This window comes from Crassostrea angulata, chromosome 1 (assembly GCF_025612915.1).
Source record: "Crassostrea angulata isolate pt1a10 chromosome 1, ASM2561291v2, whole genome shotgun sequence".
NCBI lineage: Eukaryota > Metazoa > Mollusca > Bivalvia > Ostreida > Ostreidae > Magallana > Magallana angulata.
The window spans coordinates 38,942,200-38,961,568 of record NC_069111.1 but is presented as its reverse complement, the minus strand read 5'-3'; the positions used below and the strand labels follow the sequence as shown (position 1 = coordinate 38,961,568).

Below are 19,369 nucleotides of genomic sequence, written 5' to 3'. Positions count from 1 at the left end.
CTTGAAACATTATACACTTTAAAGATGAAATATAAAGTATGAAAATGTTCAGGTTATCTGTGACCTTGTTCCTTAAGCAAAATAGAACATCACATCCCTTGGCTTTAAAAAAAGTATTAAGAATCCGTATTCTGAAATATTTTGTCTGACAAATATTTATGGGATGAGAAAGTTTGTCTGAAAGAAATTTCTTATTATTCTATTAACTTTTTGTGATCCAATAATAATTTTGAGAGATTTTTTTTAAGAGATGGCACTACCTTATATAGCAATTGATATAAAATAGTTAAATTATTGCCATGCACCTATCATAGCCAAATTTGATCAACAATAGTTCCTATTTCTTCATCCCCTGCGCGTTGAAATGATACACACTACTTAAGGATAGAGTCCCTGTAACTACATGCGTATGAATTTACCAAATTTCTTTTTATAGTCATATTCAGGTGTAATTTTTAATACCAATAACGTTAACCCGTTTCCAAAAGCTAGAAATTCCGTCACTGACCGTCAAATATGATCAGAGGTTGTATTTCGACCTTCTTATCAAGACTCACGCAAAATCAGATAATTATTACAACAGATTTGTTGTTGCTGCTTTTTATAATCATTAACATCAATATACTGCATCAATATCAGTTTTTAATAGCAGCATGATTATGGTTACCAAGAAGATGAGGTCTAGAAGTTAACATGTTTCTTGGTCAATATATGTGATATTTTGCCTTACTAGAATTAAACGCAACCAAATTGATGATCATGATTTCTAAGAACGTCTTTATATACATATCTAGTAGAAAACTTTTTCTGGAGCTATTAAAATCACAAAATTGATATATGTAAAATCATTTGAAGCTATGTACTGATCACATTTGTGTTATCTTGCATGACTTCTTGATCTTATCGGTAGCCTTGACTAGGAGCGGAACCTAATTACCGTCTTTTGTCACATTTTCAATATTCCTTGGAACTCGATCTCAGCAGAACCTGTCGCAATGGTTAACTATATTTTTGCATGTGTGCTAGTCTCTTTTCTGTCCATTTTAGGTAAGACAAATATGATATCAATGAATTTCAAAGGTATCCAATGGAATGCTTAATTATTTATTTTATTCTAAATATTTATATATCTTCCACCAAAATTCACATTTAACATATATATATTCAAATAACAAAAAACAAAAAAAACTTATTATAAGGGGAAAAACGTTATCTCCGGTGCAGTCGGAATTTCTTTATTTTTACCATAGTCACCATCCTTAATATATGCAGATCTTGATATCGACAGGGTCTCTGTCCTTCATGATATATTTACATAGAAGATATGAAAAAACTGACTTTCTCTAACTCATCTTATGTTTGGGAAAAAGATTGACAAGTTCTCCAGTTAAAACAACTTCATAATTAACAACGTTTAAGTATTATGCATGTTATACCTTATAATTTGTTGTTGTTAATGTTTTTATACATGTACCCCCGCTCCGAAGAAGAAAGGGGTATGCTGTTTTACCCCTGTGTGTCTTTCTGTCTGTGTGTCTATCTGTTTCTCTGCCCTTTTGTCTGTCTGTCCTTCTGTCCGAAACAAAAAATTCTGTCGCATTTTTCTAAGCAACTATTCATTGCAGGTGCTTGAAATTTTAAAACACTTTTCATTTAGGCACGCCATATGGTTGGATCTATTTTTGTATCAATCGGACGTCAACTTCCTTTTAAATAAGGACTTTGTTTATTTTTAGTCTAAATTTTCAAACAAATTTTCATCAAAGATTTGTCAGCAACTATTTATCGCAGATGCAAAATGTTAAGTGTTGACTATGCTTTTTTGTATATTCACATCAGAGCGGGGGTATTTCTAGTGAGTATTGACTCACAGATATTAATAAAATGTATAAAATACATATCTACATAGCAACATGAGAAAATAAAGACATATTTATGAAATTAGTACATCATTAATACCATATGCAGTATATCTCATGGTATAACATGTTTAATTAAAATAATTAATACTATAATACATGTCTACTAGGTGTTTTGTACATAGATGAATACCACTTAATACCACCTGGGTTTTTTCTGTTTATTCAGATGCATCTTTTGCGGTACATGTAGAAGTATGTGACAACGAACACAAACGTGACGGTAGGTGTTACCTGTCAATCGCAACTTCTCAGGTTTTTCCGGCAGAGTTCGGGACAAGTATTACTTTTAAAGGAATGATCGGCATGAAATATCATTGGTCAGCTCTGTTAATATAATACGAAAGCATTAGGCTACATGCATTTAATTGTCTATACATGTATAGCACCGTTTTGTTGATTTCCGAAATAGCAAGGCATGAATAAGCTTTACCTTTAGTAGACAAATCATACTTCCGATAAATATTCTTAGGCATATGTGAAGAAAAACGTAATTTGAACAATTATGTATGTAACTGTAGAAATGTTTTATTTTCAAAGCATACGGATAAGAGTCACGTTTTCAGTAATCTACGTGTAATTAAAGATTTAACAAACCTCGAATGTATTACATAGTCGCCTCCCCCCCCCCCTTTCATAAAATTTTATATAAATACAACACATTTTACGATTTGTTGAGATGTGAGCTAGACTTCATTAATTGTCATTTATTGATATACATTTAGATATTGTACATGTAACTGCGTTTCTGCGGGATAGTTTTCTTTTATAGAATAAATATCATGCTCATTTTCATGAATTAAATTATGTACATATATGTTTTATGCCTTTAAACAATATTACATTTTTTTGTTTTACTCTTAAATGTAAAGTAGGTCATAAATACAACGTAGCGCCAGATGAAGCATATAGACCCCAAAATTTTAGTTTAGCTATGTGTTTAGATTTTTTAAAAAATAATTTAGAAAAAAAAACTTTAAGACTTTTGATCGCAGAATCCAATGTCCTTAAAATAGCATATAGGCCCGACGGCAGGGTGTTGAATCAATGCTTACTATTGTTGATATTACACTTGGAAATGTATACACATGTTACTATAAGTAAATAAATTACTTACTTACATAGTTTATTGGGAAGCGACTCCATTTTGTGTAAAATTCTAATTACATCCAGTAGAGTTAATACATTCGAGGTGTTTTCTGGGCCTGCCGGAAAGGCCCGAGAAGTTACGATTGTGTTACCTGTATATTATGTTCATACCAAGTCTATATAATTCAAACGAAGCTAAAAAAAACATCCTCAGGGAATAGTAAAAACCAACCGACAAAAGGGAATGTACATATAGGTATGTATGATGTCACTGTTTGTAATATAGAACAGTTTAAATCTATCAATTCTTTAACCAAAAACCCTCTCTAACATATTTTTAATAAATTGAGAGTGACAGCTACTATTAGTATATAATTAATTAGTTTTATTCTATTTGTAGAGATTATAAAGGGATTTTCTCACCTTGTTCACGACGCCAATAATGCAGAACTAAACGGTAAGTAGATATATTATTGAAAGCAGCAGTTACATTACTTTTTTCGTGTTTTCTTTTGTTGTAGAATAGTCCACTCGCGATGTGTTTAAATATACCCCAGAAGCAAAATAGTAAATAAACACTTACTTCAGGGTTGTTAACATTTAGATAAATTTCAGCTTCCAAAGACTTTTACGCTGATATGCTTTTGTATGCCTTGCAAAATAAGCAACCACCTCAAGCCATTCCAGCAAAAAGAGGTAACAGTCCATGACATCATTGTTCTCACTGATTTTTTTAGCCGTATTTCAAGATTCCATTAATAACAGCTTCAAAACCTGTCTTTGTAATTCTATAAACAAAACAATTGCAGAAATATATATATGGAGTTTTTCATCTGTTTTCTCTTTAGCGCATGGTCATATAGATCATCATTTCAGTGACAAACGTAAGTATTTATTTAAATCTTTTTTATTATATGAAAGTTCAATATCAACTGAGGTGACTCGTAAGTATGTCAGTGTCATTAGAAAATATGATCTATGTTTGTAATTAAATTATCTCCCACTGAATTTTTTTTCTATTCATTCTTGTAAAACAACAAAACATCTAAAAATTGTCCTGTCTTTTTTCATTTAAAATAATTTTCAATTAGACTGCGATGTTATATTTAATACTTAGTTATATTTGTACTACTCAGGCAATAAAATAACGTTTATAAAGACAGTTGGATATTTATTAGTTTTCCTTTTATAGTCAATTTTTGGGTTTGTTTTTCTTTTTTCTTCATAAAATTGACTTATTATAATTGTGAAATTCTTTCTTTTCAGTTGAACATTACAAGAGAGATATGCTTCACCATATGAATTTGATTTGTGTTTCCCAAATACTGTGGGAGCTGGAAAGTAGGTATTTTATCAAACAATGCTGCGTTAATTTACGTCTGTTCGTCTGTCTGTTTGTCAGTCAATATTTTGTCGATCGACCTCCAGGTTGTAACGCATTTACTAAATTAGTTTTTATTGGTACCGATTTCAGGCTAGTATTGTCCTGCAAGGATTCTTTTAAATAGGATATTAACTAAAATGTGCTTTTCACAATATGTGTTAATATTTTATTTAAAGACATTCTTGGTTATCCACATGAAGTTGCAACCGTTGCAACGCAGCCAACACACCATGTGACGCATGCCAAAACAACAACAACAGCTCGCCACACTACAGCTACGACGACAACGACAACACCGATACTCACAACTACTCTACCCATGTTAAATGTGTGTAAGTGGACTCATAGTTTTCCAAAATCATTTTTGTAAATTCAAAAAGAACGAAATATGATAAGAGGATTTTAATTGATTTTTTTTCTATTTATTCATGCTCATACTCCGTTGTATGTGAGTTGAAAATTTTAGAATCTGAGATCCTTCTTTCGATGAATTTTAATCCAGCATCTAGGACTTTAGAAATTTAAAATCTTAGGTGGGAAAAGAAAGTTCTGTTTCGTCATAATCACTTCTGGAATTATGTAAGACAGTAGTAAATATGTGCAACAGCAGTGTAGTACAAGTAACGACAAGGGAAGGACGTTGTTCTTTTATGTGCTACCAAAAGTTGTGCCTAAGTTAACGGGCTTAACTTAATTATTTCTACCAGCAATAATTTAGACACGGTCATAACTGAACAAAACTTGAGGAGTTTTGTATTTATTTTTCAACTGCCGTAAACCAGTGTTTGCGACTTCTTTGTGGCATGTTTGAAAATAGGACAAAACAAATGATACAACAGAAACAGTTACGAAGTAACGCACGTTTTTAAGAAGAATTAGATATGGAGAAACGTAAAGATGAGTTTAGAAGTTACCAAAAAGAGTTCGAAACTTGATGATCAAGCGACGAAGGAAAAGAAAAAGCATGGTAGGTGCTACGAATGAAAGCGTTTGGAAAAAAACCCCTATGAAATGGATGAGGTCCACAACGAAAGAAATGGTACAGAAAATGCAAACGAATGATGACAATATTAAGTACAATACTTGAAAACCGAAAGAAACGAGACGAAAATTTGGTAGCTTGAGTAACAAATATGGAAAATGAATTGCAAGAGTCGCAATACGATAATGATTTTGAATGTTTTGATGATGATCAAACATATGACGAAAATTCCAATGTACAACATGTCTAAAATAATTTTAAAAATTCAGATAATACGTCTTTGAAAAGAAAAAAAGATTGATCAGATAGAGAAACTGTTCAGGGAAACCAGAGTCGGTTTTCAAATATGAGTTAAAGATTTAAAGCAGAGAAATATGTGATGTGAAATTAGATGAAACTCTAGCTTCAAACATAACTGATCTATTCAGAAATGGAATGAATGAGGAACAATGTCTTACGATAATATCTTATCAAAGATGAAAATAATGCAAGACCAGACAATTGTTAAGGTATTAAAGTTGTGAAAACAAATCACCTTGTGTGGGATATTATATCCCCAGAAGCAAGAACCAATGAAAGAAAAATGCAGAGCATAGAAATCGCTGCCATTATTCTTGCTAAAGTGGCTGATAAATTAGCAGTGTTAGAAAAGGAGGTAGATGATTCACAAAAGCAGAAATTAGAAAAGATCGTGGATGGGTGTAAAAATAGCCTAGAGTTGCTTGATCATGCAAACAGACAAATGCATAGGCGTCGGAACCGGGGGGGGGGGGGTTAACCCCCCCCCCCCCCACTTTTTTTGCAAAGTTAGACCTAACCATCAGGCACATAGCATAATAGGGGCTTCAGCCCCTCCACTTTTTATCGCAGTAAACATATTTGATCTGAAATTGACCTAGAAAACATATTGAAATATTGAGAAGTTGGAGTTACAGGTATACTAGCCCCCCCTCCCCCCCCCCTTTCCCTAATTTCATGATTAGGGGAAAAACAATTTGGTAGGTAAGAAATTTTTTTGCGAACCATAGGTATACATTGGATTCGATCACGCCCCGACAAAAGTTATCACCTCATAATACTCAAAGAATAGAACGATTCTTTATTCCTTATATACCTGCCTACCATTCGGGTTGTCTTCAGCAGTTCAAAAGTTCTCAAACCTATTTTTGAAAAACCCTGAACGTAAGGTTATGTTAGTGTGACCTACATTGATGACATCTTACTCTTTGAAGATACTGTAGAAGAGTGCAGAAAAAATGTTGACATTACAAAAAGATATCTTGAAAATATGATTAGTTTTTGTGATTCATGAAAAGAAAAGTCAATTTGAACCTAATAAAAGTATTACTTTTTCGGGTAACATAATAAATTCAGAGTGAATGATCGTTGAATTGACTGAAGAGAAAAAAGAAATGGTTTATGAGGAATTTTTTCATTGATGAACAAAAATTATGCTGAAATAAGAATTATCGCTCAAGTCACTGGACTCATTAATTCAATTTTTTGCAGCGACAGAGTTGGAACAATTACATTACATATTGTTAGAATCAGAAACAATAAGATATCTAAAAGAAGCAAAAGGAAACTTTGAAGCAATAATGTCAATAAATGATGAAATGAAAAAAGAACTTGCTAGGTGGTGCCCTAATATTCAGTCTGAAATTAGACTCATTTCTAACGTTAAAGACTGATGCATCATTGATGGGCTGAGAAGCCACATATATACATTGTATGATCATGAAAATATCGAAATAGGTGGAAGATGGAAAAGAAGAAAAAATAATTCACATAAATTATTTCGAGATGCTTGTAATATATTTTGGTTTGAGATCTTTTGAGAATCTGATACAAAACAAATATTGGAGCACCTAAACGGAAAAATGGTTCATATTCACCATCTATAAATAACGTTCTTGAATGTTTGACTGTTCGTTGTAATGATGGACTGGACTAGACTGGACTAGATGGAAATTTACTGAATTTGACACAAGGTTTAATCTTTGGGTATAAGTTTTTCAGTAAATCTGGAAGAGATGATAGATATAAATTATATATCAGTAATGGAAAAGATTGATAAACTCTTAACCAGATGGAATTCTAGAAACCTTACACCGATAGGCAAAATAACAGTTATTAAAACACTTATAGTCCCAAAAATCAATCATTTAATTTTAACACTACCAAACCCAACATTAGAATTTATTAGAAGTTTTGAAAGAAAACTTTTCAAATTTATTTGGAATGAAAAGCCAGACAAAATTAAGAGAAGCACTCTTATTCAAGGATATGAGAATGCCGGATTAAAAATGATAGATTTCGAAAACTTTATGATAGCACTTAAATCAAGTTGGATTAGAAGGCTTATATTTTCAAATTCAAAATGGACAAACTTGTTTAAAGCTAATTTTGGACATAATATGCAAACATTGATGAAATTTGGTATTGATTTTACTAATATGATTATGAAAAATTCAAACAATAGATTTTGGAAAGATGTATTGCAATGTTGGAGAACAATTATTGATGTGCAAAAAGGAAATTGTGATAGACTGTTTAATGAACACATATGGTATAATCCAGATATTAAAATCGACAATAAATCAGTTTTCTTTAAGGATTTATTTCACTTAGGTTTTATATATATAGGGGATATGTATGAATATGACAATCAGATTTTTAGTTATAATTGAAAAAGAGATACAACTTTAAAACAAATTTTGTTCAATAGCTCGGTTTAACACAAGCATTACAAAATTATGTGAAAGTATTAAATATACCGTTAACTAAGAATTGTAATATTGGTTACCCAAATACAGTAGAAATATTTTGTAGATCTAAGAAGGGTTGTAGTGACATGTACAATCTCTTGATATCAAAGAAAAGATTTTATCCAAAATCAGAAAAAAAGGATGTCAGAAATCGAATTAACTCAAGACAATGGAGGAAAATTTATAGTTTGCCCTTTAAGTGCACAAAGGGTTCAAAATTACTGTGGCTTCAATACCAACTATTACATAGGATCTTGCCAATCAATTATCATTTACATAGAGTAGGGATAGTAAATTCTCCACTGTGTTACTTTTGTCAACAGACCCCTGAGACTATAGAACATATTTTTGTTGACTGTTATTTAGTGAAAGAAATTTGGATTGATTTGGAGAAATGGATGACAGATATCTTTGGTTTACAAACAAATTTTGACAAATATTCAATCCTTTTTGGAAAATTTGATAATAGAGATATTCATAGGTTGGAAAATTTAATCATTCTTTTCACAAAACAATGTATTCTGCAAACTAAAATGAAAACATCAAGGCTAAATGTAGAAAACATTAAGAAATCTATAACCAGAAGACTGTTTATTGAAAAACTTTTGCTTCTGAAAAACTGTAATTATCATTTGTTTGATATTTATTGGAAAGATATATTTCAACGTTTGGAACATTCATCACCATCTTTATTCTCTCCTTAATGTCCCTGTTTCTTATTATTTATTTTTTTTTTGGTTTTTTTTTTTTTTGCTCTGTATCTTTGAATTTTTCCTTTTCCTTTTTTTTTCTAAAAAGAAAACCATTTTTCACATATATATTTATACCACAACTTGTTCAAATTATATCGTTACTATTCTGAGAAATAATACATATATGTACATATATACTTTATATCAAAATATTGATTATATCTATCAAACAAATACTATAAATTTAATGTATATGTATACATTGCAACATATATTTATATAAATGTTTATGCTATGGTATGTGAATATGTGAAAATTCAATTAAAAAAAAAAAAAAATAATAATAATAATAATAATAATGGACTGAGTTATAGCTCTATAAACGCAGCTAGAGGAGCTTTATCAGCTTTGGATATAAAACTAGATGATATCAGTGTGGGATTAAAAAGCCTTGTCTAAAGATATATGAAAGGAGTTTATAAAATTCGACCAACAAGACCTAGCAATTCATGAACGTGGGTGGTATCGTTAGTTCTTCAACAATTCAGAAAATGGTCTCTTGTGAAGAAATTTTAACTTTAAAGTTGACAATGTTAATTGCATTAAAAAAATCGACACAAGCTCAATCAATTCATTTTATTCATATTAGTAATATGAGACATGTTTTAATGAATATATTATTGAATTTTCTAGACTGTTAAAACAATCCAGACCATGTTATAAAACGCATGTTGTACATATGCAAGCACACCCTCCAGGCAGGAGACTTTGTATATGCGTTGTGGTGAAGGAATATTTATCAAGAACTGCATTAATAAGAATGAAGAACTTTTAGTAAGTTATACTAAACCTCACAAAGCAGTCACAAGAGACACAGTATTACGATGGATTAAAATGATGATGAACATTTCTGGAGTCAATACAGACATATTCGGTTCACAGTGTTAGATCGGCATCCGTATCAAAAGCAAAATTGGCAGCTTTACCTGTGGGTGAAATATAAAGAAAAGTTTAATGGTCTAACGCAGGACTATTTTCAAAATTTTATGAAAAAGATATCCTTGTGGATAAAGACGAATCACATCAGCTGTGCCGCACAAGATAATAATAAAAAAGAAACAATAAATTAGGAGACAAGTTTATTGTGGGTAGAAAAGTATTATGGTCATGTTATATATTTATTATTTTTTCAACATTTGATCATAATGCGCTTTAAAGTCTCACAAAATTCTGGAAGTGATCATGAGGAAATTTACAAATTGACGAGGCTTAGCTTGGTTAAGTCGAAGTCAAGTTGTAATTCTATGAGCCAAAAAAAAATCAATAAAGGGATTATGTGCCTCCCACCACTCCCTGCAATGGGGGCATTTCAGACAATGTATAATTTTATGTACTGGTATAATGAAAAGAATATGATAATAACCAATGCATTATGATCGACCAAATGTTATTTTTTTAAATACTGAGGTTACTACTATCTCACATAATCCCTTCAGTGATCATTATGACTCATAGAATTACAATCTGAATTCGACTTAACCAAGGTAAGTCTCACCAAAGTTTTAAATTTTGCGGGAAAAAGAGAATGGTTTGACTTTTCAATTATCGATACATTTTCATATGTACAATTAGATCATAGATACATGCAACAACATGAACATGTAAGCCATGGTAAAATATTATTCTTGGACTGATTCGTCATTTAAAAGGTTTCTCAGAATTTGGGATTTTTCTTTCAAATATTTACATATTATATAGTAGTCCTGGGTTGAAACCGCTGTTTTGTGGATGAAGAGGATTTTCTTTGTTATAAGTTGTATATTAATGCCTTCAAAAACGATTGTTCTGTTATTTTAGCGAAAGTTGTGTAAGACATTTTTTCTGTTATTTTAGCGGCAGCGTGCGACCCCCTTCTCTTTGTTCGGGCGTTGGCTACTGGAGTTCCACTGACCCACGCCGATGCTGGTATTTGTACTGACAACATGCACTCACAGTCAGAAGCTCTTCTTCTTAGAACGTGTGAAGCTAGTTCGCCAAGCACGTGGACACAAGGAGTTAATGTGAGAGTTTACCTTTATGATGGCATATGTAATATTTTTGATCGATGTAATAACAATGGTAATGTTGATTCTTTATCGTTTAAATCATTTATGCATACTCCTGTGGGTTTTTTAAGGAATAAGATCAAATGTTAAAGCTATACACGCTATAATTTGCGTCAATTTTGAATAAAGGGGAAAATGTATGTGTTTGATTACTAATAAAAGTTACCTTAATGCTATTAATTATGATGCTCAATTCGATCACGTAACAAATATATCAAATATTAAACAATAAAAAATATTTATTTTCCTGCCAGGAAAGTATTGCCTCCTCGTGAATATCAATCTATCACGTGATATCGACAGCTAAATTTAGTCTATCATACCACAACTGGTGAAGGGTCAACATCTTCATAATTGTGATAGTTTCACAAAGGAAAGGCTATTTTCAGTAAAGCATAAATTTGTCCGATATACGAGTACAAACAAAAGAAAAAAATACAAGCATGTGAGTAGATATGAATACCTCCATTAAAAAATGACGTAGACCTGTGTTTTCCCCCTATGTGCTATTTATAGATCCTATAAGTGTTAATGCAGAAGTAAGGGTATCGTGAATGACCAGAACGTATTTTACTCATTATACATGTATGTATTTCAAATTAACAACTGTTAAGCATATTAAAAATCAAGTTGGATATTTAATTAGGCAAACAATAACGACCACCTAGTTCTCCGCGGACATGCGCAATGAGGTCGGTTTCGCTCTTCCTTCATCAATATTCATGAAAAGGTATATTTTCCTGGCAGGAAAATAAACAATTAAAATTCTATATCTTTGTAACGAGATGGAATTCACCATTGTAATTTACAGATTAAGGATAACTTTTATAAGTAGACAAACACATGCGTTTTCACTGTCATTCAAAATTGACGTAAATTATAGCGTGTATAGCTTTAACTAAGGTATACAAGATAACATTGGACAGTTTTATTTTATACAATGCAAAGCAGTTTATAATAGAGTAAACTGTTCTAGGTTTTTATAAACTCGTATAAGGTTGACTGATTTCAGATTCATTCATTACAGATCGATTTTCTATGATTGAAGCTCATTACTTTTTTTTTTAAAATGACATTAATTTGATAGAAGAAAAAAATTAAACGTAACATCGAGCGAATTAATACGTTTTGCATGTGCGTCATATTGTGACATAGGTTAATTATGTTATACAGTACATGTATATACAAGATGATTTTAAGAAATTTGTGTATCTTTTAAAATTATTCAAACTCTGATTAAAAGAGTAATTTTCTTCATATATGCTTCAAGGATAATTATGAATGGAACTTGATTATATCTTTTAAAAAGGATTATCATCATTCTATATCTGTGTTATTATATGAAGATTTTATAAATCATCAAAATGTACTTTTTTTCTACGAATGCGACATACCTAGCAAACCAATAAAGATTTATTATACAATTAATTTGTTTTGCAACAGGTAATGCAGAACTGTGCTCAAATCCCCAAGTATACACCCGTAGCAACGTTTCTGTTTGGACAATACGTTTCTGACGGCACTGTACTCTCGGGTGTATTTCTTAAATGCACAGCAACAGGATTTGAGGTAACCACTAAATAATGTTTCAAAGATTAGTAATTTTATTTAATTTCTCTTTTGAGAATAATGTCAGACAAGTTTTCGAAACGAATTTCATTGAGAATTTGTAATCATCTGTAGTTTTTTTTTAAAAGAAATCATCAATGTAACATATAATCACTATAAACTAACTGTTACCAGATAGAGAATTGAAAAAACTGCCAAAATATCCGAAGATAATGTGTATTTTATCTTTAACCGGATTGTATAGCTGATAATTCATGTCAGTTTTATGATAATGTTTATCAAAATTTGAATATATTAAGCGTTTTCAATGTGAGCGAAATTTTTTAAGATGAACGAAATATTTTCTGCTATGAACATTCGAATCCTATAATATGTATACTTATATGTATATTTAAAGCGTTATTACTTCTTCTTGCTTTAAGAAATTACCACAAATATGTATTATTATGACAGATGTCTTGCTATTGGTATTCTAATGTACTGTACTCGTTTTATTCTTAGATATCAGTACAAATATGTGGACATGGACCTCAGATATTTGAACTGAGTTCGACCTCGGGAAACACACGGCAAAACGCAGACAGCTATTACATTGTAGAGTGGTGATACAAAGATCATAAATATCTTAATTGTTCATCTTTAGGAGTTTATATTTGGTCAGAAGTATGATTTAATTGTCAAAATAATCTAAGCAATTAACTTCCACCTCATATTAAAGCGAAACCTAATCTGCAAAATCAAGTTTTTGCTCAAGTCGTCTGCTGTACTTAGGTCTATACACCTATTGTTGTATTAGTGTTAGAAAAATTATCGAAGTTGAGGCAATCATTTCCTTACTATTGCCTTTGTTCAGAATATGAGAACTACAATCTCTCTTGTTTGAAAGTTATTAAAATGATGGAAGACTTTGTGTATATTTATTTAACTAGTAGTTTGAAAAGGTACTACATACAATCATGTCTAATGGAATCTCATTCCTTTGGCTGTAGACTTTAGCGAATGTTAAATAAATTATGAATTAAGTAATTCTATAAATGCGTTAGATATTAACGTGCAGTTGATACAGCGGTACCAACATGAGTTTTTTAATGTTTACGCGTTAGTTTAAAGTAAAGAAAATAAACCGAGACAATCAATTAAAGCTCCTTACCTTAAACGATTTATGATGAGTACTTTGATGTTTCTTAAAGGCTGCGTACAGATATAAATAAATTCAGGGACTTTATAGTATTTATGGATAACTGATATGGTGGTGTTCCGTTTGACACAATACAACTCAAGGTATGGATTAAGTAATAAGAAAAGTCATTTGTTAAATAATGCAATAAAAGACAAAGTACAAAATATGATATAATATACCACAATGTAAACTACCATAAACTAAAAATACAGTACTGTTAATCAAAGGAAAATCCCGATAATGACAAACTGACCGTCTATTGTATGTTATAGACCTTTGATCTGTTGATTGAAGTGTTATTTTTCACTGTCAAAAAGTAGCTCAATGACGTTTTTTTTTGAGTAACATGTAATGGCCATGGACTATTTTTTTTAATTAAGAACAATCTCTTAACATTTTACACTACAATTGAGTTTATTTTTGTTGTGAAAATATTACAAATATTTCCGACAACGGTTTGTAATAAAAACAGAATGTAAATATTTTCTTTAATATTTGAAATACTACAACTATGAAAACAAAATTTAATAAACACCCCCCCCCCCCCCAATTTATCAAAAGGGGAATTTTTTAAATTCCAATTACATTTAAAGATTTGGCGTCCCCCAAATTAAATATCTTTTATCACATATAGACTTTAGATAAAAGCAAACGTAGCTTCATAAGAACTTGTCCGCTCTACCAGGCCCCGATGTTATAAAACTCATCCCATACTGGTTCTTAAACTTGTACTCCGTTCTCCGAGTATGTGCTCACTGAAGTGCATGTACAACAAAAACATTCTGAAAATAAAATTTGTTGATTTTGAAAACAAAACTTAAAATGTACTTGGTTTCAGGGCTGAGTTAGGTGGAGTTAATTGACACTAATTTTTGCAATTTAACAGACATACGGGTTTACAGCTAAGCTCAATTAATTCCAGCTGCATAAAATCACATGATTTATTTGTATTTTCATAAAGTACGTATACTTGTTAGCTTTGTAAAGTTAAACGTTTGCTGTTTGTAAATGAAAATGTCTGTGGTATCTGTGAATATATTTTCAACGTTTTAGATGTTTATAATTTATTTTCAATACCGGTTTTTATCCTGCCATAACCCACCGAAGAATGACCTCATCTTATTAAAGTACTGTGCATGTTTGTACACGAATGCATTAGAGTTTTTATATTCTGTGGGTTTTTTTTATTGGGGTGATTTTCTAAGCGTTAAAAATGTTTATCTTAATTGTATAATTGACTGTGTCCTTTTGATTTGATATCTATACCAGAGTTAGTATATGGGTCGTTTTTGAATGAATCTGATAACGATTTTTCAAAAGTGAAAGTAGAATTCGCTGCAAGTTATTTTTAAATCGGGGATTTTTCCAATACGGAAGCAAAACAACTAGTAATTGTGTTGCATTTTCTGTTTTATTTCTGCGAAGGTGTGATCGGTATTTCTTCATTTCTGTATAATGTGAGCAATACTTATTCGGGATTTAAAAATTCGTATCAAAAGTAACAAAAACAATTAACCTTTAAGAAAACTAAAAGGACAAAACACTGGGAGGCCATTATTGTCGGTAGTATGGCTCATGTTAGATATGATAAATGGAGTTCGGCAATTTCACCAACTATGACGTTTTCTCAGTTCATCAAACAAGTAGCAGAGCATGTTCTAGCTCGGGAATTTGCAATGCCCTTGTCCGGATTGGCACTAGCAATCAGGAACGATCCTAGCTGTAAATACCTTCAACTAAAACCGATAACTCTTCACAAGATTTTACAGAGTTACCCTGACTCTTTCAAATTCCAAGGTGCGAGAGAGGATCCCGAAGTTTCGCTCCGTCTTTCCATAGAAATTTGTAATAACGTAAGGAACTGTCCAGGGTTCCCTCAATGCAAAGATCTACACATTTGTAGATACTTCATGATGGACAACTGTATCCATACAAAAAGGAAAACAAGGGCACCATGTCCGTATCCCCATTCTTTGGATTCCAAACAAAACAGAAAGGTACGGCAGTACCATAACTTGCTGTCTCTGGACATTACCGCCCTTAAAAAGAGGATGCAAGAATCTGCTGATTTTGCCAGTGAAGAGGCACCTGTTGATTTGAAGCTTTGCTACTACTACACACGAAGAGTATGTGAAAGGGATGACTGTCCATACCTACATCTCTGCGAGTTTTTCGTCAAGGGATCTTGCAAATTTGGAAGAAGGTGTAAGAAAAACCATGACGTTTGCGCGCGCGATATTGAAGGTAAGAGTTATTATGGAACAAACCAACAAGATAAATAAACGAAAATAAATCAATAACTGATTGATAAAAGAATTAACATCTGTAAACTGTCTATCATATGCTTTATCATTTAAAGCTATCTTGAGGGAAAATAACATTGACGCGGATGGAGATGAGGAAGATATTCTAGAAAATATCAGAGCAGAACTATATGGCGATGGTGAAGAAGAGAATGAAGAGGAGGTCACTAGCGAAGAAGAGGAGAGTTTTGAACAACCAAAAAAACCAAATCCAAATCAGCAGAATGCTGTCCCTACAACAAGCAGACGGTGATTCATCTAATCAAATTTAGAACGTTCTATGTTGAATCTCAAGTACTACTAATAATTTTTATAAATACTGTTTCAAATTACAGTCACCCACTGTTCTTCATGTGTAGATCTGATACGTGCGATTACTGTTGAAAATAGTTATTTTTGCTTGTATTAAAAAAGGTATAATCCAAAATGTGCGATGAATTAATGTATTTCACATGTATTCTAGATAATATTTGATAAGTTGATAAACAATAAATGCTTAAAAATGTCTACTTCTGTCATCATATACTGAAATAAATTACATATGTATTCATGTCTTGGCTTATCTTTTTCAGAAGCTACACAAACTTCAGAAAAAGGGATCGCCATTGAAAATGAACAAAACGAAACTAAAGATTAAAAATGAAATCCATGCAAGGTAATTGTTTTCTTATTGTATAAATGTACGTTCGTGCATATACCGATAAGGGCTTTACTGGTGATCTAAACGCAGATCATATTCAGTAGGTAGGTTGTACATAAAATTGAAGAAAATTAAACATTTAAATAATCAGTATCTTTTTTGTGTACTTGATTAAAGGGGCATTGTCATGATTTTGGTCGAAAATTATTTATCCGATTTTAATGTTTACAATGCTTCAGTAATGCATTTCTAATAGTCAACAAAAATTTGAGTGTCATTCGTTGAGTTATCAGCAAGTTACACAGCTTGAAATTCTTAGCACTGTAAACAAAGCGTTTGTTTACAATTTGAACGAAGTAAAATTCCAGTTCTAGACCAAAAATGAATGTGTTAAACGTTAGAAACTGTTTATCTATAATTAAAATGAATAAAAAGACAGACAAATTAGCTTGAAAGATATTTTAACTGGTGTATTGAACTTATGTAAACAAAAACAGGGCACGAGCCTTGTTTACATGACAAAGAATTGTGAGCTATGTATCTTTCTTATAACTCCATGAATGACTCTCAAATTTCAATTGATCATTAAAAATGCATTTTAAAGCATTATAAATAATAAAATCAGAAAATTAAAATTTGGCCAAAATCGTGACCATGCCCCTTTATATACTGTACAACTTTACACACAAAATCATACATACAGTAGAAGTAAAACGTCACAATTTATTGCATGTTCTGTCACCTCATGTAACAGAGTTTCATTTTCTTTTTTTTCAGTCGATATATTCTCTACGCGTGTGACTTACATATAAAGTCATTTCTGTGATTAAAAATAGATAATAAAAATAGATTTATATGATTATGCTTACATGAACATTTCAAGGACTTGTATATTTGGGTTTTTTATATATCATTCCGCATCAAGTCATAAATTCGTTCGTCACATGATGCTTGACGCTTACTTTTTTCTCTATGGTTTTTTTAAACTTCATTAGAGTTGTTTTTTTTAATTCAAAATGTACGTGTATATATTCTCAGGTGAATCGAAAGAAAGATCGGGCCTTGTCAAGAGGAGGATGATGTACAAAGGGTGTTTTGTAACATTTACCACGTACATATGTATTGGCACTTTTTAATATCACTTTTAATAATTTTTACAATAACCAATCAAGACTAGATAGTTTTAGTTCTTTACTATTTAATTCGTTAGGAACATGAGAGTTTTGTGAAATAAATGACTGAGTCGTCAGAAAGATAAATGAAAGGAAAAGAAGATTTCAAGGAAAAATACGTAACTTTATGAAAATCTATGCAATGACATAATCTCTAGGTTTAGAAACGAAACCAAAGTTTAATGTTACATCTGTGTAACAGTTATTTAACTTTGCTATTTTATTATAAGCATGCACTGCACATTTATATCAGGTTTAATAATATTAATATCTGTAACGATGTTTATATTCAAGACAACGAGAGACATGCGATATTTATCAAATTTCTCGAAAGGATTGTAGATAGGGTTAAACACAACTCCCCAATACCCAAAGAAACATTCAAACATAATAAAACAAACAAACAAACAAAAAACATGAAAAAAAAAACATGCTTAAAAACAAAGGAAGAATAAAAATCGAACACAAAATGAATTTTACAAACACTCAACCCAACGATAAACGCAGAGGTATTAACAAAAATGAAAAAAAAAACCGAGAGAAATAATGATACCCCAAAAAAAACATTTAAATTAAAACCACGTTGACAGGGTTTTATACGTAAATGTGTATGTAGTATTCAAGTCGTATATATCTATTATTAATGTTACATGTATGTTAAATTAGGTCTAAATAATCATTTGATATGAATATTTGTTTTGTTTTTGTTTTTCATTAATTATATATTATTGCTTTTTGATAGAATGCTGGAACGTTTTTAATTTTGTCTTTCATGTTGTTTAGTTTTTTTTTTTTAAATCAATATAGTTTGTCCTGCAAAATGATATAATACAATCTGTAGTAAAATGTATGTGTACGTTTTGTGATATGAAGATCGGTTCTGTAAAATTACTCTCAATTGATAATACAAAGTGTTAACATGTCAATTGATTGAATAATTCTTAATAATTCGTTGTCAGTTGATAAGTAGATACAGTGTACATGTATGTGCAAGGTGTATTGTGTCCTGGTAAAATTAAGTTACATGTATTATTAAACCTGTGCTTAATCATGCTAATATATCTCTTTCTCCTTCTTTTTCAACGATGTGTATAACAATAAAAGATTTGTTGTCCATAATTACTCATCATTGTTGACATATGTCAAAGGTAATGTTTTTAATAATTTAAAAAATATATAGTGTAAACCTTATTATCTATGTTCTTATAGGTTTTGTTCTTATTAAAACTTTCATTATCAGCTTTAGATTTTATTCTACTTGGATTGTGATTATAAAAATATTATATATCTAATGACTATTGAAAACTAGCATTAATATAGCACGCCCCACCACTAAAGAAGCTTAACAGTATTCATGTTTAATTTTTTTTTTCAAATATCGCAATTTTTCACGTCGTACATGTAACAGACGGAATGAATATTTTTTCATCTAGAACAATTGATAATTATATCGGATGGCATAAACAATATATGTATTCTCGGAATGGTCTCCCCAGTATAGCAATACTATCTTCCAACAATCGACTTGCTAATCAATCTAATTTTAAAGACCTTGCACAATATTTA

General features: G+C 31.1%; 2 protein-coding genes across 2 annotated transcripts; both read left to right on the top strand.

Annotated features, from left to right (window-relative positions):
- The first annotated feature begins 905 nt into the window (after positions 1-905).
- On the top strand, positions 906-13,142 carry LOC128188837 (uncharacterized). Its single transcript, XM_052860125.1, has 10 exons — positions 906-1,047; positions 2,089-2,142; positions 3,409-3,465; positions 3,624-3,704; positions 3,857-3,892; positions 4,275-4,349; positions 4,569-4,724; positions 10,728-10,894; positions 12,383-12,508; positions 13,010-13,142. The coding sequence occupies exons 1-10, from the start codon at positions 996-998 to the stop codon at positions 13,112-13,114; spliced, it is 909 nt and encodes a 302-aa protein (XP_052716085.1). The 5' UTR covers positions 906-995; the 3' UTR covers positions 13,115-13,142.
- A 1,889-nt stretch (positions 13,143-15,031) lies between these two features.
- On the top strand, positions 15,032-19,044 carry LOC128182521 (uncharacterized). Its single transcript, XM_052851204.1, has 4 exons — positions 15,032-15,932; positions 16,048-16,240; positions 16,564-16,646; positions 17,670-19,044. The coding sequence occupies exons 1-3, from the start codon at positions 15,257-15,259 to the stop codon at positions 16,598-16,600; spliced, it is 906 nt and encodes a 301-aa protein (XP_052707164.1). The 5' UTR covers positions 15,032-15,256; the 3' UTR covers positions 16,601-16,646; positions 17,670-19,044.
- The last annotated feature ends 325 nt before the right edge of the window (positions 19,045-19,369 follow it).